The sequence below is a fragment of the Bacillus rossius genome, chromosome 15, assembly GCF_032445375.1.
Source record: "Bacillus rossius redtenbacheri isolate Brsri chromosome 15, Brsri_v3, whole genome shotgun sequence".
NCBI classification, from domain to species: Eukaryota; Metazoa; Arthropoda; class Insecta; order Phasmatodea; family Bacillidae; genus Bacillus; species Bacillus rossius.
Window position 1 is genome coordinate 6004048 of NC_086342.1, and position 27610 is coordinate 6031657.

At 43.4% G+C, this 27610-nt stretch overlaps 1 protein-coding gene across 1 annotated transcript in view; it reads left to right on the top strand.

Moving 5' to 3' along the window:
- Positions 1-25526, top strand: part of LOC134539516 (heparan-alpha-glucosaminide N-acetyltransferase) — a 47306-nt gene extending 21780 nt beyond the window's left edge. Inside the window, exons 4-13 of the mRNA XM_063381604.1 lie at positions 2942-3078; positions 4140-4341; positions 5092-5199; positions 7038-7134; positions 7908-8072; positions 9552-9673; positions 12582-12751; positions 13968-14154; positions 21290-21402; positions 22574-25526. Coding sequence (XP_063237674.1) covers positions 2942-3078; positions 4140-4341; positions 5092-5199; positions 7038-7134; positions 7908-8072; positions 9552-9673; positions 12582-12751; positions 13968-14154; positions 21290-21402; positions 22574-22755 — 1483 coding nt within the window. The 3' untranslated portion in view covers positions 22756-25526. The remainder of the gene's footprint in view (positions 1-2941; positions 3079-4139; positions 4342-5091; positions 5200-7037; positions 7135-7907; positions 8073-9551; positions 9674-12581; positions 12752-13967; positions 14155-21289; positions 21403-22573) is intronic.
- Positions 25527-27610: the final 2084 nt, after the last annotated feature.

A 27610-nucleotide genomic window follows, 5' to 3' on the forward strand; every position in this document is an offset into this window, starting at 1 on the left:
TGAGTAGAGAGAGTTCAGGCGGGAGCCTTCCCGCGGCGGAGTTTCCGGGGCGATAGTGCCGCGGGTGCGGCAGAGTGGCGAAGTCCTTGGACGAAGGTTCCAGGGCAGGGAATGAGTTAGTGAGTGAATGAGTGAAGTCGGGAGATTTCCCGCGGTGGAGTTCCGAGCGAAGTTCCGAGCGAGGCGTCGAGCGGATCCTCGGCGAAGGCAAGTGCGTCGGCGGCGGCGGAGTGCGGCGACGGAGTCCCGCGGCGGAGACCCACGAGGGGTGCTGCGGCGAGAGTTGCGCCAGAGGTGCGGCCCAGCGAGTTGTGCGGTGTGTAAGGACCGAGTGACTGGGGAATAAACATTTTTAAGTGCAATTGATTATCTGCCATTTTAGATTATTTGTAAGTGGCATAAGTAGTGGCCATCAATAAAACTGTGTGTGTAATAAAATCTTTAATTGGGCTATCCCTTTACGAACCCTGTAAAATCGCAACAATACAATATCGACACACCAATCACAGGCATCCAGTGCGGAAGCACACGCGTCCTGAATGGCCCGGTCTAAATAAGGCAATGGCTTCTTTCGCAGACGGCTGCCAATCACAAGTAAGAAACCTCTGGCGTAGGCATGCCTTATTGTCCTTTACTGAGCTTTTTTTTTCTCTTGCAAAAATGCCTGTCCCAAGGTATTTCTTCATCCTAGATGTTGCGATACAATGTTGTGTTGTAATCCAACTATAATTTCACTACCCAACAGCTGAGCATTCCGCTTTTACTGCAGAGAAGATTTTCTCCTCATTGGGAGTGAAATTAAATTGTAGAGAGAGAGAGATAACTGTTTATCGCGATGACGTTTAGCAAAAGATTGTTTGCAACTCATTGTGACTTCTTCTTTCTTATATGATTGAGATGAATATTGTTTTAATGGCGTTGCTATTCTTTATTCCCCGCTAATAAATTATTAGTTCGGCATGTGTTACCGCATTGGGGGAGTTCAATGCGTCACAAGCTTCTTTCGCAGGTTAAGATCCAAAAATAGAAGCTAAGTCCCGAATATGGACAAAGAATGCATTGAATCATATTAATAGAGATACGAAAATTTTGCGCATTCATTTGTTCGTAACCTGGAATGCAAATCTTCACACTCCCGCACAGTGTTCATGATTGGACCGCAGTTATTTGGACACGCCCCTCTTGAGCCAACGATGCCCAGCCATTTGAGAAGCAAGCGAATCAGGTAGTGCCGATTAACAATGACAGATAGGTTACCACTAAGAAATCAGCCAGTGGAAAGGCAAACATGGGTTGAGCACACCTAGGACTTTGAATTATACCCTGCCGCCAGACGAATCCACGACAGTTATAAAGTTTGGTTTGCGGCTATCATACAACAGTATTACAGAACAGTCATGTATATTGTTTGCCAGCCTAAGTTGTTTTGTGTTATAACTAGGTACAGGACAATTTCGCGGTTTCAAATACCTATAGGATCCGCATAATCGGGCAAATGTCCACTTCCCATTGGCTGTTGATTTGTTAAACGTCTCAACTTGATAGCCTGATATTCAATAATTAGGGACCGGAAAAATTCACGGGTTCAATGACCTGTAGGATGAACTCCATAGTTATACGTACTCTCGGTCAAATGTCACCCACCCATTGGCTGCTGTCTTGTGAGACGCCCCAACGTAGCAGCCTGAGATTCGATTAAGCATTGGTTGGGTGTTTCTCAATGACCCAGAGTCATCCAGGTGAGTTGTGAGCCAATAGCAGAGGCAGCACTGAGGTATAACTATTTTTATTTTAGCCTATCGCGAAATGAATTCGCGAATTTTTCCTGTCTTTATCAATAATCCTTTGGTTGATAGTCTTTCATTGGCCCAGAGTCCTCCAGATGACCCTAAAGCCAATAGAAGAAGCATCTCACAGGTATGGGTATTTTAAATATAGCCTGGTGTCTGTTTCACCGACTGAATCGCCGTGAAAGTTAGCACAAGTGCAGAACAAGTGGGACTTCTTCAAAACCTCTAGGGTAAGTGGAGACTTTTTTCCCATGCGGACGTAACGGAAAGTGCAACGCTAAAGGAGTGGCGCGTCGATGTCGGAGGGGTGGGAGGGGGAAGGACAGTAACGAATAAAGCAGTCAGACAAATTTAAGACTCTTTCAACTGGTTTATCGTCGCCAAGTGTGTCAAAATCGAGTTGCGTAGATTATCGTTCAAGCGCGGGTCATTGAAGTGCGAAGTTCGTCTTCTAACGCACTTGAGTTAGTGAAGTGAAACATCGTTGTTGAGGGGGCTACAATTTTCGAGCGTTACGAAAATTCCGATCGCACGAGGGGAATAGTTAGGTGCGTGGTGGTAAAACCGGTAGAGGAGGAGAGTGCTTCAGCGGCGACGCCACTCCAGCGCATGCGTGGGAAGACGGCTAAGGGAGAGGGGAGATATGTGCGTAGCGGAGCATGCTGTATGCTAGTTGTAGCGGCCGGAGAGGTAGAAGTGACCCAGCACTGATGCTCCTGAATTCTCGTAGCGATGCTTGTGTTCGTCTGTTACTCTTTTTCTTTTTTTTGAGATCATACCCGCATCCTTACGATTCTCAATTATTATCTCTTGTTCAATTAAAAAAAAATACTAATCGATCTTTTGAATTGTAACGAAATAAATCAATTAAAAAAGTTTGAAATATATATATATATAAAGTGAAACAATCGAAATAATCTGAAACGAAAGAAATGGAAATGAAATAACAACCAAATGTAACGAAATGAATATGAAAACTAATGCATCAAACTAAATTATTTGCTAACAATATAAATGAACAGAAATGTAGCCTACCCAAATGAAGGGGAAATGTACCTGACGAGCAAGGAGTCTCAGTTGTGTGTCGCGTGGACTCAGAGTGAACGTGTGTGTGTTATGTAGTGTATACAGGGTGCGCGTGTGTTCGGCAGCCGGGTGGTGTGCGAGCTGACTCCGGACGTGCGGGAATTCGGCGTGTACGAGCTGGAGGCGACCAGCAGCGCTGACCACCGCTCCAACATCACCTGCACCCTGCGCACCGCCAGGGACCCCGTCAACATATACTACCGTGAGTTTTTTTGTTGACGTGACAACGTCTAATGAATCGATGAACGCCGGCTGCACGCACGAAAAAGTGTCACATTGTACCGTTACGCTGTGTCCCGTTACGCTGTGTCCCGTTACGCTCATTGTACGCTTGCGCCGCATCTATCTCTCTTAAACTCGATTGGAACAACCATCGAATTGACTTTTTCGAGGCACATTAAACTTGAAACACTCCCATTTCGTTTCATACTTTTCCTATCATCGTCCTATCCTTAACAGAATAACACAGATTGGAAGAAGTTAAATAGCAAACATGTATAAAAATTTTATATTAAAATAATCTCTTCGTTAAAGTAATAAATATATCTGAATTAATGAGTGCAAATGATATCAATTAAATTGTAGATTTCATTTCACTCCTTCTTTGTATCCATACAAAATAGTGATAATTAAAAAAAAAATAATCAATTTTATTCATAAAAGTATGCAATCATTTCATCAATGTTTTGTTATGACGTTGTCACGTTAAACTATCGTCCGTAAACCGACTTTACAGACAACCAATGTTTTTTTTTTACATGTGGCCTACAGCTCTACGCCAACGGCCAAGGGGTCAATTTGTTCCAGTTCAAATATCAAGGGGGCCATTCGTTATCAAATATCAGCATGTATACGTGACACCCATGCCTTACCCGGGACTCTAACCCAAGACCCCTCACACCGTAAGCCGGTCAGGGGCGAAGCCAGGGGGGGGGGGGGTTTAGGGGTTCTACCCCCCCCCCCTTAGCACCAAATCTTTAATTAATTTCTTATTGATCACTCAAACAAATTTAATATTAAAATTAATAAAATTTTTACCATTACAATATTTAAATTTAAGAACCGAAAACTGCTAAAATAGCACTATTTTACACCTTAAAATCCAAATTTTCCCGGGGGAGGACCCCCCCCCCCCCACCACTTTAATACGGGGGGGGGGGGGGCGCATGCTTCTTAACACCCCCCATACACAAATCCTGGCTACGCCACTGAAGCCGGTGTGCACCCGACTACGCTACGGAGGTCGGCTACGACTGGTTTCAGCGCTGCTGGCGTGGATGCTGGCGCTGGCGGCGCTGTGGGCGCTGAGCTGCCTGCTGTCGCGAGTCTGCCGGAGGCTGTCCCGTCGCCGCCACGCAGTCATCGTGCCCACCAGCGTGGAGCTGGCCGGCGAGACACCGCACAAGACCCAGCAGCTGCAGTCCGGGCAGCGCCAGCGGCTCAAGTCGCTCGACACCTTCCGAGGGTCAGTCCAAGCAGTTCCCTTCCCGGCCGCTAGATGCCAGCACGCGCCGCGCCGCTGTCGGGGGGAAGCCTACAACTCACATAGTTTCGGTTCCCTGCAAGAATTTCCGAAGATTTCCGAAGTTCTGCGTTTCGGTATTAACGCCACTTCAGCCGCTAAATCAGAAGTTTCCAATGAAAACAAGCATGTTGTGACTGACCTAACCTAACCTTACCCTTCGATTTTTTTTTTAATTTCAATTTTTGAGAGAAATCCGAAGTTGCACGAACGTGGTAGGGAACCGAAACAATGTAAGTTGTAGGCTTCCCCGCTGCTGTCGGGTGAACCCAGAGATAAGAGAAAGTTACAGATGGAGCATAATCTCTGAGCACTGTGGCCATTTAGTTCACGTAAGAAGATGGCGGCCATTTGTTTATATAGAAATGTAGTTCACTACATACTCTTGTACACAATCATTTTTCTCGGGTCAGCAGTCTTTATTTGTTTAATATTCATGCATTTTTCCACCACCATACGTACGTCACTTATGAGAAAAAATGCGATTTTCTTCAATGTCACAATATGGCGGCGACCTGCTTCCCCCTTTACGTCCCTTGGCTTCAGCAGAGATACCAACAAACGGTGTTTATGCTCCATCTGTAACTTTCTCTAATCTCTGGTAATAAATGACACGTTCTACCGTGTAGCGTTGTTCCCCCTACCACGTGCCACTGCGCGGTGCGCTGAGGCGAGCTGTTCTCTGGGCCGCAGGATCGCCATCGTGCTCATGATCTTCGTGAACTCCGGTGGCGGCGGCTACTGGTTCTTCAGCCACGCCACGTGGGACGGCCTGCACGTGGCAGACCTCGTCTTCCCCTGGTGCGTCCCCCGGCTCACCCCTGTGCCGTGCGCCTGCTGTGCGCCTGCCAGCCGGGCGCTTGCGACACGCGCCTTTCGAGCCCTAAGGGGGGGGGGGGGGTCGTTACCACAATGCCGAAATACCATAACGCCGGGTGTCAAAATTGACCACAACGCCGACAGCTAGAAAACTGCTGTTTCTTAAATGTACCTTAACGCCAAAATACCACAATCAAACCACACCTTACCTTACCTAACCTAACCTAACCTAACCTAACCTAACCTAACCTAACCTAGCGTAATATAACCTAACCTAGCCTAACCTAATCTAGTCTAACCTAACCTAGTCTAATCTAACCTAGTCTAACCTAACCTAGTCTAACCTAACCTTTGCGGCAGTCCTGCAATGACATTTTTCGGCGTTAGTTTATTTCCGCGTTGTGGTAATTCGGCGTTGTGGTACACAGCAGTTTTCTAGCTGTCGGCGTTATGGTCAATTTGGCATTTCGGCGTTGTGGTATTTTTGCGTTGTGGTGCGTCCCCGGAGGGAACCATGTTACAGCAGTCTGACACAAGTGTCGTGACTCTTACTACAATCTCGACTTATAAAACAGAAAAAATATATATATATTTCCGTACTTTTACAAAGGTTCCTTTGGAAACCAATTACCAAAAAATAGCTTGAAGTGCTAAAAGAAATATGTACTATATTGTAACTTTGTACAACACACAGCTATGGTTATTTTTGCACATATATATGAAAAACCATTTTTTTAATTGTTTTGTGGACAATATTTCAATTGATGTTTCATTCAAGTATGTTTCTTAGCACGATAACGCCGAAAATAGTTGCGTAACAGGTTTAAAAAGAGGCCATGCTTTTACAATTTTTAATACAAGCACCAGAGATCTATGTAAACATAACTGTCTAAACAGTAGTTGCAGGACTACTTATGCGCGGTACCAACAAGATATCAATTTACTGTCTTTATATTAGAAATCAATATGAACTATGGGTACCAAATTTTGGATTATACAATCATGTAGCTTTTAAAATCTCTTTTTTTATTGCAGTCCTACTAAACACTAGGTTTTTAAGCAATCTCGTGCCCCATTTTTTTTTACGCAAAGTGCAACGGGAATTCCCCATTGTGACACCCACGTGCAAGAGATCATCAAAGAGCACAGTAAGCCAATCATCAGCTTGAAGCAGATGCGTAGTGCTTCAAATTTATTTTCTAATGAATTCCGCGGAATAATTGAGGCTCTACGTATGAACTTTTGATATAGGGATGGTTATCTGATGGATGATTAGAAACATAAAACTGTTCATGAGATACTGTCATGAGAATTGCATAGCAACGCTATGCATACAGATCATTATGTTACTGGTGCTGAATTTTGGGTATTGCCAGATTATAAAGCCATAACATCACTAGTCTGATGTCCTTCCTATTCTTATTTTCATTGGTGTGAGCTTTCTCCAAGCCTAGGACGTGGCGACCAAAAGGAGATGTAACTAGCTCGCAGAATTGAAATTCTCCGGTATTTAAGTCTATGGGAAGTTGGCTGACTTAATTTAAAAAAAATAGTGTAACTGTATGTCGTAGGATATCTAACCTGCTTTTTTTGTGACGTAGTAAAACTATGCAGTATTGGCGAACACCCTTCGATTTTAATATTTGTCTCTCATATCTATTCTCTTCGCTAAACCATTTCAACAGCGTAATTTAAATTTCTGTTTTGGTTTCATACACTAAACACATCACTCATTTCTCATCTGTTTTTTTCACTTTCATCCTCCTTAGAATTTTTTTTAGGCCTATGTGTCTTATATTAAATATGTGCTTTATTCACAGGTTCATGTGGATCATGGGAGTGTGCATTCCCATCTCCATCAGGTCACAGCTGAGGAAGAAGATTCCCAGGCTCAAGATGCTGTGGGGAATTCTGCGGGTAAGATCTGGTATTGGGCCTCGCTTTAAGTGGGAACAGTACACGAGTTTACCGAACGAACAAAACGGGAGGGCTTGACAGGAAGAATGGATAATGAGAGGTGGGAATCCCTAGAGAACGGGGGTTGCTTGAGCCCCGATATTTTTTTCATCGCAGCTTACACTGGACAAAAACAAATTTTACATGAAGAAAAAAACATACCAGCGAAAAAAAAATCAGTTTCTGAACACAAGGGCTATCTTTCCTGTTCACGAAATTCTGAATCTGACACTTATGACTGGAAGCTCTGTCAAGTAGAACACAAAGGATATGAACCTACCAGGTAGAATCGTAATGTGGGAGGAACGTGCAAGGTGGATGGAAGGAGGGTGGGTGAATGGTGCGAGGAGGGTGGGAGGAGGGAGTGAGGAGGGTGGGAGGAGGGTATGAGGAGGGTGGGAGGAGGGTATGAGGAGGGTGGGAGGAGTGTGTGAGGAGGGAGGGTGGATGGAGCGAGGAGGGTGTTAGGCGGGTGGGAGGAGAGTGGGAGGAGGGTATGTGGAGGGTGGGAGGAGGGTATGAGGAGGGTGGGAGGAGGGTATGAGGAGGGTGGGAGGAGTGTGTGAGGAGGGAGGGTGGATGGAGCGAGGAGGGTGTTAGGTGGGTGGGAGGAGAGTCGGAGGAGGGTATGAGGAGGGTGGGAGGAGAGTATGAGGAGGGTGGAAGGAGTGTGTGAGGAGGGTGGGAGGAGGGTGTGAAGAGGGTGTGAGGTGTGCGCGCGGTGCGGCTTGCAGAGGTCCAGCCTGCTGTTCCTGCTGGGGCTGTGCGTGAACACTGTGGACGGGGCGAGCCTGGAGCACATCAGGCTGTTCGGCGTGCTGCAGAGGTTCGGCCTGTGCTACCTGGTGGTGGCTTCGCTGAGCACGCTGCTCACCAGGCGGAGCTACGACCAGGCCAAGGTACACTTGGGCTGGGTCAGCAGTGCATGTGATAGGAGTGAAACCTCTTTGCCTGTTCAAACCTTCGACTCGTGAGTAGGTACATCGTGCAGCGGGATAACGATACCTAAAGGCCTGCATACTGAAAATTTGTATAAAAAAATCTAGGTTGACTTACCTTCAACCTGATGTAAAATTAGTAGGGACCTGCAAAATTCGCGGTTTCGATGGCCTTCAGGATAGACTGCACATACCCCTGCACACTCGCGCAAATAACGCAAGTTCATTGGCTGCCGACTTGTAAGTCGTCTCTCTCAGCTGGTTTGTCTGTGATTCGATCCTTCTTTAGTTAAGGGTTTATAACTGGTTGAGATTCGTCCAGATGAACAGTAAGCCAATAGCAAAATATCTTAGAGGTATATGTGTTTGAATTCTAGCCTATCACCGAATGAATCCGCGAATTTTGCAGGTCTCTAATGATTAGTTGTAAGAAGTATAAATTGAAGCTGTTGTAACGTACAATAGATACCGGGACACGATGTTCTGTAAAGTTTGCTCCTGGGCTCTGCGGAGCTGTGGTTCGCGCGGTCCGCCGCAGATGGCAGCACGTGCCGAGAGCCGAGACGCCGCACGTGCACGTGACAGGGGTGCTACCACAACTTAGAAACACACAAGATAGAATCTTCCAAGTCATGCCTGTTCTGAGTCGTGTGTGTTTCTAAGTTGCGATAGTTCTAAGTTATGACTTTCTCCGTTACGACTATTCAAAGTTTTATTAATTAATTAATTAATTTATTTATTTATTTATCGTCTTTATTGGTGGCGAAGTTAATGCGGTACACCTTTTATTACACTTAACCACTTTTCTGCAATTACATCAAATAGTGGAATATTAAAAATTAAGCATAATATAAGCAGATGTTGACTAAATATTAATAGAACAAATTAAAATTTTAACTTAATGTTCAAATATTAGCTATTACAAAAGATTCAACCATAACTAATTTAAAGTAATTAAAAATTTAGCATAGACATACATAAAAAGGAAAGTGATTAAACATACAGCAAATAGTATTTAAAAAAAATAGGTGCTACTACATTAAAACCAGTCACTCGCACATTCACACACAGATTGAAGCAATAGGGTAGCGGCGAAGTGGTCATGGTAAGCAGTTGTTACAAAGATGTTTTTTCAGCCTGTACTTAAAGGAAGCTAGATTTTTTGTTTGCCTTGTCGCTTGGTCTAGTTTATTCCAGAGCCTGCTACTCACGGTTGCAAAAGATCCCGACGGACATTTGGATGAATGCACTGGGATAGAAAGTATTGGGTTGCGTGTGGATCGTGTGTCATGGCTATGGTAGCTATGTAGGTAATTTATACTGGCAGACATATAATGAGGTGTTCTGCGTTGCGTGTTTGCAAGTGAGGTGTTTGTAAGTCATGAAGGTTGTAAGCTGTGTGTTCCCAAGTGACGTGTAGTTCCCCACGCCGCTGTGCAGGTGTCGTGGCTGGCGCCCTTGCAAGACGTGCTGGTGCTATCGCCGCAGTGGCTGCTGGTGCTGGGGCTGGCGGCGGCGCACTGCTACCTCGTCTTCTTCCTCCCCGTGCCCGGCTGCCCCTCGTGAGTCTCTGCCGGTTCCTACTAACACACCAGCGACCCGCAATGCTCATACCAACTATACCAATTATAAATGAGAAGCCTAACATGTACATCAAGCTCTGTCCCTGCCCGAATATTCACTTTCGGCCAACCTCGGGATTTGTTTTATTTTTGCGTAGGAAACAACGAATTCAAATATTTAAAAGTGGTCGGTTAGGTTAGCTACATTAAAACACTTTAAAAACACTATGGACGGTTAGTTAGGTTAGTATAGCTACATTAAAATAAACAGAGAAATATAAATATATATGTATAAATAAACCCGAGGTTGGCCGAAGGTGAATATTCGGGCGTGTTCGGGCAGGGACAGGGCTTGATGGACATCTTAGGCTTCTCATTATAAATATAGACTAAAAACAAAAGATAATCAACAAATAACAACAAAAGATACCTATTCTATTCAGTTCTTTTTTCAACTTAAATACCTTACCTTAAACTACGATTTTAGATATTGATATAAAAAAATTATTTTACTTACTATTCGTTCGACTAAAAACAAAAGATAATCGACAGTCATCAACAATATGATCTATCTCGTAGGGTTCATGTAAGTGCAATAATATGTGTTTATTTACAACATCACATTAGAAACCTCTAAAATTATCAGTGTTTCTCTATTATATTATGCATTTGTTATACATGAATCTTGAATCACTCTATTAAAAAAAAACCGCATCAAAATCCGTTGCGTAGTTTTAAAGATCTAAGCATACATAGGGACAGACAGACAGCGGGAAGCGACTGTGTTTTATACTATGTAGTGATGATGTCAACTAAAATGTGATTCACACATTCAACATTTTGAAAACCTCCACACGTCATTCAAATATAAATTGTCTACCGAAAGTTATAATAAATTAATTTCACATTGCGTATCTCCACTTAGTAAGTCTTTAAAATGACAATAAAAATGGCCGATATGTAGGTAGGTATGTATACGGGTAGGCACTTGCTCCTCTTTCGGACTACCACCTACCGCAAGGTAGGGACAACTGAAGCCGGCGTAACATATTGCAGTCTAATGGACGCTAAGATTTTTTTCTCCTCGAAGAACGCCTGCTCGGGAAAAAAAGTAAAATAAAACTTTGATCAAATTTGTTTTTCAAAAAATACATTTTAGCTGTTTCAGACCCTTCTTTCATCCTGTCGCCAGTATGTTTTTAGAAATCAGAGTTTACTTTCTGCTTTACTAATTAAGTAGCCTCGCTAGGTATTGAGCGTTCTGAAGCAGCCCGGCTGGTGCGATGACGTGGAGGAGAGGATTGGGGTTGCCGACGGGGGTTGCTGACGGGGGTAGCTGACGGGGGTTGCTGACGGGGGTTGCTGACGGGGGCTGCTGACGGGTGTTACTGACGGGGGTTGCTGACGAGGGTTGCTGACGGGGGTAGCTGAGGGGGTTACTGACGGGGGTTGCTGACGGGGGTAGCTGACGGGGGTTGCTGACGGGGTTACTGACGGGGGCTGCTGACGGGTGTTACTGACGGGGGTTGCTGACGAGGGTTGCTGACGGGGGTAGCTGAGGGGGTTACTGACGGGGGTTGCTGACGGGGGTTGCTGACGGGGGTTGCTGACGGGGGCTGCTGACGGGTGTTACTGACGGGGGTTGCTGACGAGGGTTGCTGACGGGGGTAGCTGAGGGGGTTACTGACGGGGGTTGCTGACGGGGGTTGCTGACGGGGGTTGCTGACGGGGGCTGCTGACGGGTGTTACTGACGGGGGTTGCTGACGAGGGTTGCTGACGGGGGTAGCTGAGGGGGTTACTGACGGGGGTTGCTGACGGGGGTAGCTGACGGGGGTTGCTGAGGGGGTTACTGACGGGGGTTGCCGATGGGGATTGCTGATGGGGGTTACTGACGGGGATTGCTGACGGGGGTAGCTGTCGGGGGTAGCTGACGGGGGTTGCTGACGGGGGTTGCTGATGTGTGTTACTGACGGGGGCTGCTGACGAGGGTTGCTGACGGGGGTAGCTGACGGGGGTTGCTGAAGGGGTTACTGACGGGGGTTGCTGAGGGGGTTACTTATGGGGGTTGCTGACGGAGGTAGCTGATGGGGGTAGCTGACGGGGGTTGCTGATTGGGTCACTGACCGGGGTTGCAGACGGGGGTAGCTGACGGGGGTTACTGACGGGGGTAGCTGACGGGGGTTGCCGACGGGGGTTGCCGACGGGGGTTGCTGACAGGGGTTACTGACGGGGATTGCTGACGGGGGTAGCTGACGGGGTTTACTGACGGGGGTTGCTGACGGAGGTAGCTGATGGGGGTAGCTGACGGGGGTTGCTGATTGGGTTACTGACCGGGGTTGCTGACGGGGGTAGCTGACGGGGGTTACTGACGGGGGTAGCTGACCGGGGTTGCCGACGGGGGTTGCCGACAGGGGTTGCTGACGGGGTTTACTGACGGGGGTTGCTGACGGAGGTAGCTGATGGGGGTAGCTGACGGGGGTTGCTGATTGGGTTACTGACCGGGGTTGCTGACGGGGGTAGCTGACGGGGGTTACTGACGGGGTAGCTTACGGGGGTTGCCGACGGGGGTTGCCGACAGGGGTTGCTGACGGGGGTTACTGACGGGGATTGCTGACGGGGGTAGCTGACGGGGGTAGCTGACGGGGGTTGCTGACGGGGGTTGCTGATGTGTGTTACTGACGGGGGCTGCTGACGAGGGTTGCTGACGGGGGTAGCTGACGGGGGTTGCTGAGGGGGTTACTGACGGGGGTTGCTGACGGAGGTAGCTGATGGGGGTAGCTGACGGGGGTTGCTGATTGGGTTACTGACCGGGGTTGCTGACGGGGGTAGCTGACAGGGGTTATGACAGGGGTTGCTGACGGGGGTAGCTGACGGGGGTTGCTGAGGGGTTGCTGACGGGGGTTGCAGGGGCTACCTGGGCCCGGGAGGCGACCACGAGGACGGCCTGCACAGGGGCTGCGTGGGCGGAGCCACGGGGTACGTGGACCGCCTGGTGCTGGGGCGCAGCCACGTGTACCAGCGGCCCACGGCGGCTCAGGTGTACGGCTCGGGACCCTTCGACCCGGAGGGGCTGACCGGTGAGTCGCAGTTCCTGTACCACACGTGGCTGTGGCTATTTCTGCACGTTAAAACAATCCATGTATCAAACATACATATTTTTAAAACCATATAAAATATAATTTAATATTCAACAATTTTATAATGCTTATTATGTGCGCGGTTAATACCATAAAGCTATTCAGGGAACGGTTTACAGATAAATTTAACTTCAGGAGGTACTGGGACAACACACAGCATAAATGCCCGGGTGAGAATCCGAACCCAGTATTACTGCGAACTATATTTTGTAGTGATATAGTTGCTTTCGTGTAAATGTACAAATTTACAAATATCTGCAATTTTACATTAACATTTCGGTTTCGTTTACACACACAGAGACTCACATACATAGGTATTTATGTATGTATAGTGTATAGTGCTCTTGACGACCTTGAACCAGTTACAAACAAGGAAGACAAGCGATCACCCACGCGCGTGTAACACGCCAGAGGGCTTGATCTTACCACCGATCAGTGAGCATTATAATACATATTGCTTGATTATATGTAGGTAATTTGGACCGAACCTGTAGTGAAATGAATATTCGAAATAAATCGGGACACTGTCCCTAAAACATATACGCAATATAAATCTATGGTTTAACGTATTATTCATACAGACTTCTCTGTTTCTGCACCGCGAGATCGTTAAAATTGGTAAAAAAAAAAAAAAAGTGGTGAAAATTCAATGGAAGTCATAAACTTATAAAACTGTGTGGGAAAAATTACATATTTGGCAAAACAAATTGTATACGCTAAATCTAAACATTGAATGACAGACAATGCACAGCTTAAACAGGTGCGTAGTTGTGGTGGCACGCAGGCCGTGTCTGTGAATAGAAAGTGTGCCGATATAGAAGATCTGTCGATGCAAAGGCTATGGACGTATAGATAATGTCTTGGTATAGAAGATTTGCTGTCACACAGGCTGTCTGTGTACCTACATACGGTGCTGGTATAGAAAGTGTGCCGGTGTGGAGTCGTGGTGGCACACTGACAGTGTCTGTGCATAGACAGTGTGCCGGTGTGGATTTGTGGTGGCCACAGGCCGTGTCTGTGCATAGACAGTGTGCCGGTGAAGAGTTGTGGTGGCACACAGGCCGTGTCTGTGTATAGACAGCGTGCCGGCGTGGACATGTGGTGGCCACAGGCCGCGAGTGTGCCGGTGTGTAGAAGTGCCGGGCCCGGGCGGCAGCCTGCCTGCCGTCCTTGCTGCAGGTGTTCCTGGGAGCGCAGGCGGGCTCCGTGCTGGGCTTCCACCGCGGCTGGAAGGCCCGCGTGCTGCGCTGGCTGGGCTGGGGCTGCCTCGCCGGCCTGGCGGGGGCCGTGCTGTGCCTGGCGGGGCGCGAGGACGCCTGGGTGCCCGTCAACAAGAACCTCTGGTGAGCGGAGCCCGCCACTCCCCGCCTGCGACACACCCGGCGTATCCGCATCCATGCCCATGGGGGCCCCAGGTCTGGACATCCTTATAGGATAATATCCTGGCTGGGTCATCAAATAGGTTGGAGGAGAGATCCTCAAAACCTGCGACACACCCGGGGCTGACCTCGACCTTTGAATATATATACTGTATAGAAGTCGCGAGTGGATAGGATTTACTACACGTTTCTCAGAAGCGTATGATGAGCAGCTTGGGAACTTCACCGCTGCAGTGCGCTGCCGTAACGCCCTGTATCGTCTTAGTTGTTATTTACACGTTAGAGCGCAGCACTGTCGCCCGCCGTCATTCCCCGCACCCCCCATCCATCATTCACTGCAGCTCAAAGTCGTTCGAAGGGAGGGGGAAGGGGGGTTGGAAGAGTTCGACACTTGTCCACTAGGGACCACCACAAGTCGATGCCCTAGAGATGGTGGCGATTGCGGCGGTGAATTAACCAACTACCTCAAAAACGTATTAGAAATTTTAACCTGGGCTGGCGACTTCTATACAGTATATATATTCAAAGCCTCGACACACTGCACTGCGGGAGTGACGCCTCACGCTGTCCCGACGAGACAAAAAAAAAAAAGAGAGAAATTACGTCAGGAGTACCGCAGGGAAGTGTGTTGGGACCTTTGTTGGTCACCATAATGATAAATGACATGGTATTCAATCAAGGGCGCAACAACTAAATTTCCAAAGGGGGGGGGGGCAATATACCTATTTATAAAGAATCATCGATCCCCCCTATTGAAGCGGGGGGTCCGGGGGTCCTCCCCCGGGAAAAATTTGTATTTCAAGGTGGAAAATGGAGCTATTTAAGCAGTTTTATCATCTAAAAATTGATTACACAGCACTTTCTTTGCCCCCCGTTTGCCCCTCTTCATGGTTTCAGAGGGGGGGGGGGGAGCAAAATACCCTTGCCCCCCCTGTTGTTGCGCCCCTGGTCAGGAGTACCGCAGGGAAGTGTGTTGGGACCATTGTTGGTCACCATAACGATAAATGACATGGTATTCAATATAAAACGCTTGTATATAATTATGCTTGTGAGAACTGTAAGGGAGTGGTATATGATCTGCGGGAGAACCACTAACAATGATAAAAAGGCCCGAGACAGAACATTTAACGTATGGTAAACTACAAGGATGTTTATCGCCCTTGTTAGTGCATTTGTTATAAATATTAATCGATTTTTCAATTTCATTTAATGATATAAAGCTCGACATTCATTATGGATTTCGGTGTATGTTTAGCTTTTTATAAAATCAAACCAACGTCCATACGAACACGTAAAGGAAACGGAAGTTTGAAAAGAGTGAACATTATAACAGGTAAGCTGAATTATTGCGTGTGTTGTTAATCGTGTCAATTATCTTACCTTCCATTTAAGTAGATACATTGGAATTATTGTTTCAAGGCTCCATTCGGACAAAAAAAGTGAACGAGGCTTTCAGTTCTCACTGGAATTGTGTGACATCCTTAACTCAATAGCGAGCAAATTAATGTGTTATTATATTGTGCAATTTGTAAATAAACATATACAATGAAAATATGTAATTTAATTTAAAATAAAATACTTTTAAAAATGCTGAAAGTGATAAATGGGAATTTTTTTTTCAATTCTAAAACCCAGCTAAAAAATGTTTAACAAGTTAGTAATAACCTAATTGAACGGAACCAAACTTACCAAAACAGGTTACATTAGGCTAATTTTTTTTTATTCCTACAATTTCTTTCATAACGGTGCATTTTATGCGCTTCGTGTAGTTTCGGAACAGTTATTATGCATTATGTCAACAGGTGTACACAGTGTAGCTTAAAAGAGTAAAAAGTCATTTAGTGCACTTGATGCGCTACATAGTTAGTTACGGATATTTTTTTATACGTTTCGTCATTTGGTGTAGGCAGGGTTAGCTTAAAAGAACAAAACGTAATTTAGTGCACTTGATACGCTTTACAGGTAGTTTCGGAACAATTATGATGCGTTTCGTCATCAGGTGTACACAGGGTAGCTCAAAAGAACAAAAAGTAATGTTAGTGCACTTGATGCGCTACATAGTTAGTTTCGGAACATTTTTAATGCGTTTCTTATTTAGGTGTAGTCAGGGTAGCTTAAAAGAACAAAAAGTAATGTTAGTGCACTTGATGCGCTACATAGTTAGTTTCGGAACAATTTTAATGCGTTTCTTATTTAGGTGTAGTCAGGGTAGCTTAAAAGAACAAAAAGTAATGTTAGTGCACTTGATGCGCTACATAGTTAGTTTCGGAACATTTTTAATGCGTTTCTTATTTAGGTGTAGTCAGGGTAGCTTAAAAGAACAAAAAGTAATGTTAGTGCACTTGATGCGCTACATAGTTAGTTTCGGAACATTTTTAATGCGTTTCGTATTTGGTGTAGGCAGGGTGGCTTAAAAGAACAAAAAGTAATGTTAGTGCACTTGATGCGCTACATTGTTAGTTTCGGAACATTTTTAATGCGTTTCGTATTAAGGTGTAGGCAGGGTAGCTTAAAAGAACAAAAAGTAATGTTAGTGCACTTGATGCGCTACATAGTTAGTTTCGGAACATTTTTAATGCGTTTCATATTAAGGTGTAGTCAGGGTAGCTTAAAAGAACAAAAAGTAATGTTAGTGCACTTGATGCGCTACATAGTTAGTTTCGGAACATTTTTAATGCGTTTCTTATTTAGGTGTAGGCAGGGTAGCTTAAAAGAACGAAAAGTAATGTTAGTGCACTTGATGCGCTACATAGTTAGTTTCGGAACATTTTTAATGCGTTTCGTATTTGGTGTAGGCAGGGTAGCTTAAAAGAACAAAAAGTAATGTTAGTGCACTTGATGCGCTACATAGTTAGTTTCGGAACATTTTTAATGCGTTTCTTATTTAGTTGTAGTGAGGGTAGCTTAAAAGAACAAAAAGTAATGTTAGTGCACTTGATGCGCTATATAGTTAGTTTCGGAACAATTTTAATGCGTTTCTTATTTAGGTGTAGTCAGGGTAGCTTAAAAGAACAAAAAGTAATGTAAGTGCACTTGATGCGTTACATAGTTAGTTTCGGAACATTTTTAATGCGTTTCTTATTTAGGTGTAGTCAGGTTAGCTTAAAAGAACAAAAAGTAATGTTCGTGCACTTGATGCGCTACATAGTTAGTTTCGGAACAATTATGATGCGTTTCGTCATCAGGTGTACACAGGGTAGCTCAAAAGAACAAAAAGTAATGTTAGTGCACTTGATGCGCTACATAGTTAGTTTCGGAACATTTTTAATGCGTTTCTTATTTAGGTGTAGTCAGGGTAGCTTAAAAGAACAAAAAGTAATGTTAGTGCACTTGATGCGCTACATAGTTAGTTTCGTAAGATTTTTAATGCGTTTCTTATTTAGGTGTAGTCAGGGTAGCTTAAAAGAACAAAAAGTAATGTTAGTGCACTTGATGCGCTACATAGTTAGTTTCGGAACATTTTTAATGCGTTTCGTATTAAGGTGTAGGCAGGGTAGCTTAAAAGAACAAAAAGTAGTATCAGTGCACTTGATGCGCTACATAGTTAGTTTCGGAACAATTTTAATGCGTTTCGTCATTTGGTGTAGGCAGGGTAGCTTAAAAGAACGAAAAGTAATGTTAGTGCACTTGATGCGCTACATAGTTAGTTTCGGAACATTTTTAATGCGTTTCGTATTAAGGTGTAGGCAGGGTAGCTTAAAAGAACAAAAAGTAGTATCAGTGCACTTGATGCGCTACATAGTTAGTTTCGGAACAATTTTAATGCGTTTCGTCATTTGGTGTAGGCAGGGTAGCTTAAAAGAACGAAAAGTAATGTTAGTGCACTTGATGCGCTACATAGTTAGTTTCGGAACATTTTTAATGCGTTTCGTATTAAGGTGTAGGCAGGATAGCTTAAAAGAACAAAAAGTAATGTAAGTGCACTTGATGCGTTACATAGTTAGTTTCGGAACATTTTTAATGCGTTTCGTATTAAGGTGTAGGCAGGGTAGCTTAAAAGAACAAAAAGTAGTATCAGTGCACTTGATGCGCTACATAGTTAGTTTCGGAACAATTTTAATGCGTTTCGTCATTTGGTGTAGGCAGGGTAGCTTAAAAGAACGAAAAGTAATGTTAGTGCACTTGATGCGCTACATAGTTAGTTTCGGAACATTTTTAATGCGTTTCGTATTAAGGTGTAGGCAGGATAGCTTAAAAGAACAAAAAGTAATGTTAGTGCACTTTATGCGCTATGCAGGTAGTTTCGGAACATTTTTAATGCGTTTCATCATAAGGTGTAGGCAGGGTAGCTTAAAAGAACAAAAAGTAGTATCAGTGCACTTGATGCGCTTCTCAGTTAGTTTCGGAACATTTTTAATGCGTTTCGTATTCAGGTGTAGACAGAGTAGCTTAAAAGAACAAAAAGTAAGTAAGTCACTTGATGCAGGTGATGGGATAGATTATAATAAAAAAGTATTAGGCTGTCAGGATCAGCGAAGAGGTATATAAAAATTAACCACCTCTTGACCACCTCTGAGAAGGTGACAAATCCCAAAATTTTGTTCTAGTTCCGATAATCGCGTGAGAAGTATCAGGCGGTTATGAACCGAAAAGAGGTGTATCTTTTTAAAACTAGTAATAACACCTCTAGGAATGCTATAATCTCCTAATACAAAACTGAGTGAATAGCAAAAATTTATTCGTTCGCTGGCTCACTGAACAGAGTAATAATAAATTAAATTTAAAAAAATTGTTTAAAAAAAACGAAAAAACACGCTTTATATAGAAAACCAAACTAAAAAAATAGAAAATATATTTTAATAAATTTGAATTAAGGATAGTGTAAATTTTTTTAATAAATATAAATTAATAATAGAGTATATAAGAAAAAAATGTATTTTATTTTAAAAAAAGCGTGTAGATTTCGAAGTACCTATTTACTCTGGAAATATTTTGGAAACTTTTATAAACATCTGGAAAATTTTAAGAACTTAATCTACATAACATATTTATGTTCTCCAATATTACAAAATGATAGATTAAATAATATGGTTCGCAGGCTTTCACGGCCGTCTGAAGTAGCTTGGCTTCTGGGTTGTAGCCGCATCCTTGGCGAATTATTCACCTATGTTTCGGTCAATATTGCTGTCGCCATCATCAGGGAGAAGTTACCTACCGCTCCCTGATGATGGAGACTGCAATTCCGACCGAAACGTCGGTGAATTATTCGCCAAGGATGCGGCTACAACCCATAAACCAAGCTACTTCGATCGGTTAAATATTTGCTCATTTTTCATTTAGTGAAAATATTACGGATATTTTTAACTCAATGTATCAGCATTCAACAGCTTAGAACGAATTTCATAATACATATATGCCAACTAAGGTAAAATAATGTATTTAAATTTATTGTTTCTTGATCTTCAAACACTATATTTTTTCATCCCTTGCAAACGTGAAAGTAAAAAAAAATTTGATTTGCACCAAGGTTTAAGATTATTAAGATGGTTCAAAATAAATTCGAACGAATTTGGTACTAAGAAAAATTTTAATATATATATATATATATATATATATATATATATATAAAATTTCAACCCTAGTTTTCAAAGTAAAAATTCGTTTCATCAAAAAATTGTTTGGAGCCAGAGTTTTAGAAGAAATTTAGCAGTTATAAAATAAATTATAACGGATGTGATAGTATATCTATTTCAAAAAGTAATGATTAATTTTTTACTTTCAAACCTTGTTATTTCCACACCTGGCATTAATGGTTGAAATAATTAAAAAATATTTTAAAATAGTTACGAACAATCTGAACGAATTTGATAGTGTGCCTACCCTCCAACCCTTGTTTTTACCACACCTGGCATTAATGGTTGATATAATTAAAAAATATTTTAAAATAGTTACGAACAATCTGAACGAATTTTATAGTGTGCCTACCCTCCAACCCTTGTTTTTACCACACCTGGCATTAATGGTTGGTCGTATCAAAAATGTTTTAAGACAAATATTTTGGTAATACTCCTACGAGTTATAATAAGTTCAAACGGATGTGGTCATGTTATGGGAGTTATAGCGGCTTTTTGGTTTTTCAAAAAACTTAAATATTTATTGCTTCTGATTTAATATAAACGAAAAAAATTATGCAAACGAGATCGCTTTTGCTATTGCGACCCATGTCGCGGTGCGTAATTTTTGTAAATGGAATTTAGTGGCTATTTCATAAGGGACTTAACTATACAGGACAAACTTAACTACATGTTCATCAAGTAAAAAAGTCGTAAACACACATACGAAATATGGTCTAAAATGTTTCCCTTTTGAAGTTGCAACTGAATCGTTACTTTTTTTTTTAAATTGTAGAGATATAATTTATGATAAACCGCCAAACATTTGGGTTATTCATAACTTAATAAAGTTTTACAAACACTGCCAATCTTGTGGTTGAAGTAAAGTTATTTAATGCTAATAACTTAGGGTACCACCCTTATTTACTATACATTTTTGTGACGCAGAGGTGTAAGGTGGTTTTAAAAGGTCGATTATTAAGCTAAATGTCAAAAGTAACGAAAAATTGTCACTTTTTTGTACTACCCTACCACGCCGTTTTTGCGAAAAACTAGTATAAACTTTATTACGAAATACTTCGACTCCTGGTATGCAACACTTGCTACACCAAAGAACCAGCTGACTAAAGTTAGGGGTATTGATTGTTGGTGATGTACACGGAAATACGTAAAGCACATAAACGTGAATCCATTCGTGTAATCGAACACCACAAGATAAAAAATGTTTTCGCACATTCATTTGTGAGGAAATATAATTGTCATTAAACATATTCAATTGATTAAAGGATGATTTACGTTAGGTACCACATTTCATAAAATTTAGCACTTAAAATCTGAAGGTTGCCTTTTGAAAACGGACGCGGAAATACTCTATGAATTGCTTCGCTTTGTTCGTTGTAGTTTTAGACTCTCGTAATATGACCCGTGGAACACAGTTGTAGTTGTTCATTATTGAGTATGATGCACGAGCTAGCTGACTGCGGTTGTGAACACTGCAGAAGTTCAGAAGTGTTGAATCACGTGTTGTCTGTTTGTTCGGGTCGCAGGTCCATGTCTTTCGTGATGGTCACCTCGTGCTTCGCGTTCTTCCTGCTGAGCGCCTGCTACTACGTCATCGACGTCCGCCAATGGTGGAGCGGCGCGCCCTTCTACTACCCAGGTGCGTGGTCCTGTCACGTGAACTGTTGAACACTGCCACTACCAATCAATTGATAACAGTTCAAAACCAAATCAAACATTCTTTACATAGAGACTGGAAAAATTCGTGCGACTCCGTGATCCTCTGCCTACTTGGACAAACGGCGCCTGTTCATTGGGTGCTGAATTTTGAGGCGTCTCAAGTGGGTAACTTGTGATTGGTTACTTTTTTTTTTATTGATTGTCTCTAATTGGCCGAGAGTCCTACATATTAACAGTGAACCAATAGCAGAAGCAGCACAACGGTATAAATATTCGAATTTTAGCATATCACGAAATGAACCCGCGAATTTTTCCGGTCTCTATCTATACTGTGTATCCATAAAATAATGTACCAGTTACAACTTTTAGTATTATCAACTGTAAGAGTTGTAAAGTTGTTGGTTCAAGGTCACAATTAAAGAGTAACTCAAAACGCATGCGTGAGTACTGCTTTGTTCGTCTTCTCGCTTGCAGCGCCACCTACACAAAATGGCGACTCCTGAGCGTAAAGCGTTCTGTGTTCTGCAATTTCAGTTCAACGTGCGTTTTATTTAAAGTTTAATTGTGATTCCCCATGCGGCAAAAACTTCTGCCGATGGTATAGGCAGTTCGAAACGACAGAGCTCTTTTTCGCTAGCCTTCACATTCGCCTGACACAAAGTCATGCGATTTTTTTTCCTGTGGGGCTTTATAAAAGATCGCGTATACGTTTCGCCGCTACCTAATGATTTGCCAGAGTTGATACACAGAATTGAATAGGCTATTGCTTCCATTACTCCGGACTTGGCAAACAAAGTGTAGGTTGGATGTGTGCCGTATTACTAAAGGTACACATACTGAACATTTGTACGAAAAAAAAGGCTAGTTTAACCTTAATTTTGATGTTGATGTGTTGTAAATAGTCTAAATAAAACTTTTATAATGGACCATTGAAACTGGGATATTATTTTATGGACATCCTGTACTTTTGGGTAAAAAAAAATTCTTTGAAAGACTTATGTTGTAAAAAAAAATTTGTTTCGGGTAACTTTGACTAAGTTTTCATACTGTGGAAGATTCACTCTGATAACTTGAAAAGACGGTAAGTTCCAAGCATGATGAAATGATGGTGTTATCTGGACGACGAGGTGAGACCACCGGGTGTTCCGCAGGCATGAACGCGCTGGTGATGTACGTGGGCCACGAGGTCTGCTACAGGGTGTTCCCGTGGCACTGGTCCGTCGGCGCCATGAACACGCACGCGCTCGCCCTGTCCCAGGACGTGTGGGCCACCCTGGGCTGGGTGCTGGTCGCCTATTGGCTCTTCTCGGCCAACGTCTTCGTGTCGCTGTGAGCCGCGCCCGGGCCCGAGAGAAGCACACCCGGGCTCCCAGGTGCCCGTTACAGGTAGAGACTGGAAAAATTCGTGAGTTCAATGACCTCCAGGATAGACTCCATAATCCTCTGCCTACTTGGACAAACGGCACCTGTTCTTTGGGTGCTGAATTTTGAGGCGTCTCAAGTGGGTAACTTGTGATTGGATACTTTTTTTTATTGATTGTCTCCAATTGGCCAAGAGTCCTACATATTAACAGTGAACCAATAGCAGAAGCAGCAAAACGGTATAAATATTTGAATTTTAGCATATCACGAAATGAACACGCGAATTTTTCAGGTCTCTAGTTACAGGGCATCCACTATCAGACACTAATGAACCTGCAAACCTTCTGGACGACTTTAAAAACTCCCCCCTCCCTCTCATTGCGTTTGTTTTTGTGATACGTTATAGCCTTTCGCAAACTGACCAACATAACAATGTATTTAGCATTTGGTTTGTACAGCATATTTTATATATCAGTAATTTTTTTTTTAATAATTCAATGTGTGTAAGCATGTGATATATTAGGAAGACACAGCATGAATGTTATTTACTTTGTATACTTTTATAAGTGTGATTTGTAACTTATATGGGTAATAAATTTAAAAAAAAATATATTTGCAGCGTATTTTATTTGCTTAGTTAAGTACTTAAGTAAAATCATGCACCTATTTTATTCGTTATTATTTATTGAACACTTATTTTGTAATGTATTTTATTTCGAAGTCATAGCGAAGTAATTAGAATATTCCTGGCATTACTAAAATTATTTAAACCATTTTTTTTTTAACTTTACTAGGCGAGTTCAACCTTGCAAGTTGGTAAAAATTTTGTCGCGAGCACTTGTTACTAATCACAGCAATGACAGAAAGTTTTAAAAATGAAGTGCTCAGCCACTCTGTGTCGTACCAGGGATAAGGGTGTACAGATACCAAACTAGTCTTTCTTCGGATTCTTCCTCATGTCGATTAAATAATATTGCTATCGATTGTCTAGTTCTGTTGGATGCAACTTATTATTTGTTTGTGTTACAGAACCTGTATCAATGTTTTTGTAAATCATAGTTCAAACAATTTAAAATAACAAAAAATTACTACTTTCAGATTAAAAAGTATGTCTTATTTGTGTACTTAATACCTTACTAATGTTAACATTATACGAAATTTACAAAATTGTGTTTCATTTTAATTTTTTTTGACATCATCACTATCATTTAACATCGGTTTACAGTCCACATGATTGCAAGGGGATTTGTGACCCTGATGCTGATTGTAGACCGATAGTTAAGGGCCGTGTTTTTTTTGTCAGTGAGGCAGGAAGATAAGGGCGACGCTCGCTGGTGCTTCTAGCGCGGTATCGCCTCTAAGCGCGAGGCTCTGAACTTGGACGGAGTCTTCTATGAACTATGATATCTGAGTGCTTTGGAGAATCTGTACCGGGGGGGTTTTCGTGTCCAAAAATTGTTCAGCAAACAGGCGTTTTTTTTAAAAAAATCCATTTCCACTCTTCTAGGTATACAGTTAAAAAAAAAAAAAAAGAAATACGGAAACAGAAGCTACTCCTCCGCTCTGAGAGGTTTATGAAGTGCTTCGCGTGAACTCGGGTGTCTTGAGCAGCTTGTCCCGAGGCTCCGCGCACCGGGTGTGTGCACCTCGAAGCTCGACCCACCAGACATCCTGCTCGCCGCTGACGGGAGACCTGGAGGTCTGCAGGGGGCGGCGCAAGGCAGTACATCCCGGGAAGTTCTCGCGAGGCCCCGCAATTACCGGCGCGGAGACGTACGGTCCTCGTCCCGCGCAGGGATTGGACCGTCCTTCTTTCGTCTTTTTTTTTTTGTTTTGTTTTTCAAACCCCGAGCGCCCCCCCCCCCCCTCCCTCGTGCCCGCGGGCAAGTTTCGCGAGGTGGCGCGGGCGCCCCGGAAGTTGAGTCGTTTCACGCGCCACCGGCCGACCAAGACGTGCCCTAAACAAGACGGCGGGCCGGGCCCCAGGTAGGGGGCGGCTCCCCTGGGGCGCGCAAGACGGCCTTCTGGGAGTCCCCCGGGGCTCCAAGGGCGCGGATTTACAAGCCCCGCTCGCCGCACAAGTCCACCTTCCTCAGCGCAGCTGGCAGGAGGCTTGGGCGGTCCTGCGATCTAATTACGAGCTCAGGCTTGATTCAGCCTTTAAGACACCTAACTATCCTGCCGTTAATGAGTCCGATAAAAAAAAATATCTCTGCGAAATAAGTTGAGCCGCTGGATACAGCGTGCCGATCTTCAGAAGAAACTATGCGATTTAAAAAAAATTCTCAAGATACCCGAGTGACGTCTGTTAATTAAAAGAATTTAAGAATAAGCTTGATGTGGATGAGTTTGTTATTTTCCATATTTAGCTTTTAAACCATAATTTTTTAGATCCTCATTTCTCCGAACTTACTCTCCAAGCTCATAGTTTCCACATGCACGACGAGAAGACTGAGCGTCAGTTCATAGCCTTGCTCTTAGAGGCGATACCGCGCTAGAAGCAGCAGCGAGCGTCGCACTTATCATCCCGCCTCGCTAACACAAATACACCTTTGAGTGAGAGTTCCTAGATGTAAGTGGATCTGTTTAAACGGATTTTAATTATAAATTTACTGTTTTTTTTTCATAAGTTCCCATTGTATAAAATTTTCAGTGGAGATGTTTAGGCTTATTTTCAGACACCAGCATATGGAACTTGTGCTATGTGGCAGTGACGATAAATAAACTGGCTGTATACAAGTAGGATGACTCGGTTATTAATCGCTAAACTAAGGGATTCAATTATACAGTTCAAAATCAGCTAAAATTTCTTATTTTTTATTTCAAATATTTGTACTTCTCAATACCTTACCATATCAAAATTATTATGATTACTTAATTACTGAGGCTACAACATTTTCGATTGCACCATTTGAAAGAACTTTATATTTACTATCAGAAAATCTTGTTTTCCATATTCAGAGTAGCCTCAGAGTATCTGTAATTTCTAGCGGTTTCATGCGGTAAGGAATGAAATGTTAAATATCTCACGAACAAAGAATTTTCTAAAAAAATTTCCACAGTAAATTTCTATTGTTTTTGAACTGTAAAATGTGTTCCTGGCCTCCTCGCAACCCAAGAAAGGTTTGGCACCAAACAAGGCAAGATACTGTACTTAAAGTTACACAAACACAATTCTAAGAACTGCATAAGCTGCAACTGAAACACAATAAGAACACAATTTCTCTACCAGTCGAGGTCACGACAAACAAAATAAAGAAATGGAAACATCATTACAATATGTCACCGACGCGTACCCTTCTTTCACTTGGGTCGTCACCTTAACCATGAATATATCCACCACCTTACACATCGACAAAAAATTTAGTGTCTAAGTAAGGAGCACGGTGCTTATTCTTATTCAAATAGCCACTTGAAATTTCTTTCCTTCAAAGCAATGATGAGCAAAGCTCTAAATGGTGTTTGTTTGTAACAGCAGCACGGCCCTGTATGGATAGAATGTAGAGTTTTGAACACTTAATTTCTGTGAAGGTAGTGAATATGGAAGAACAGTATTCTGGGCAGCTGTGATATAGTTCCCGTGTTTACGCTCACGCGTGCACATTAAACGATCGTGAACCAGCTTCAAGACTCCCTTCTCGCTGCTCCAAGTTTCCGAAACGCGCCGGAGTGCCTCAGACTGGGAGCGGGGGTCCCGGGGGAAGACGTGGAACTTTATTGGAGCCGCGCGACGAGACCGCCAGGGCATCTGGCGGTTGCTCCGCGAACTACTTCCTCGTTGATGAAGCGCCGCCTCTGTGGAAAGTGGCTGTTAGCATGCAGATTGCTACTCGCGGGCTCATAAAAGGGGTTGGTCGTGGCGGTTTAGCGGAGGAAAAGAGGGGTGGAGAGAGACTGCAAGAGACAAATCTCACATTCGGAAGAGGGAGTGAGAGAGAGATAGAGGGGGTTGAGGCCACCGTAATTCCTCCCCTTCTCTCTTTACCAGCCATCCTTTGCCCCCTCCCCCATTTACTGACGTGGAGATATGAGTCTGTATAAACATAGGAGTTGAAGCGACGGTCTCCTTTTTCTGCAATTTCTCAAACAGCGCCGCCGAATGTGTGCAAGAGAGAGAAAGAGAGGGTAAATCACTTCCTTTTTAAACTCGTGCCTTAAAAAAATAACCAGTGACAAGGGGGAGACGGTGCTTTAGTGGTGTCATTAATCCTGAGTTCTGTGCGCACCACAGTCGGCTGAGGGGCAGGAGGAGGCAGGCGGAGGACTGGCGTAGGAAGTCAGAAAGAGATTTAGAGGAGAAGGCGAACGAGAAGAAAAGAATGGGTTGTCCTCGCGCGCAGGCAGGGTGGGTGGGAGGAGAGAACAAAAAAAACAGTAAAATAAAAGTGGGAGAGGGAGGGAATCGAGATGGGGCGAGCACTGAATCATTTGACTGCAGATGCCCCCTCACCTCGGCGGTGGTTCAACCCTGAATCGAATTTCATGAGTCTCTTAATGCTTCCGCCCCGAAGAGACTTTGGCGTTCGCTCCCCTCAAGCGGCCGAACATAAAATTGCAGGTTCGTGCGCCAACCCAGCCAAGGCCAAGGAAAACACAGGTTTCCCGCTTCTGTTTGCAAAGGAATCAAAATAATTATATTTTCAGGTGAAAGAGAAATTTTAATGCAGACTGCAGGCTCTCGCGGCCATTTTTGGCTTTCAAGGTTGAAGCGCTTCATAAAGATAGCGTGTACCGACGTTTTGCTCTGCATTGCAGGAAGCATGTTCAGGGTTGATAATGAATTGAGATGTGGTAAGGCTGTAAATATACTTGCCAGCGGTTTATTC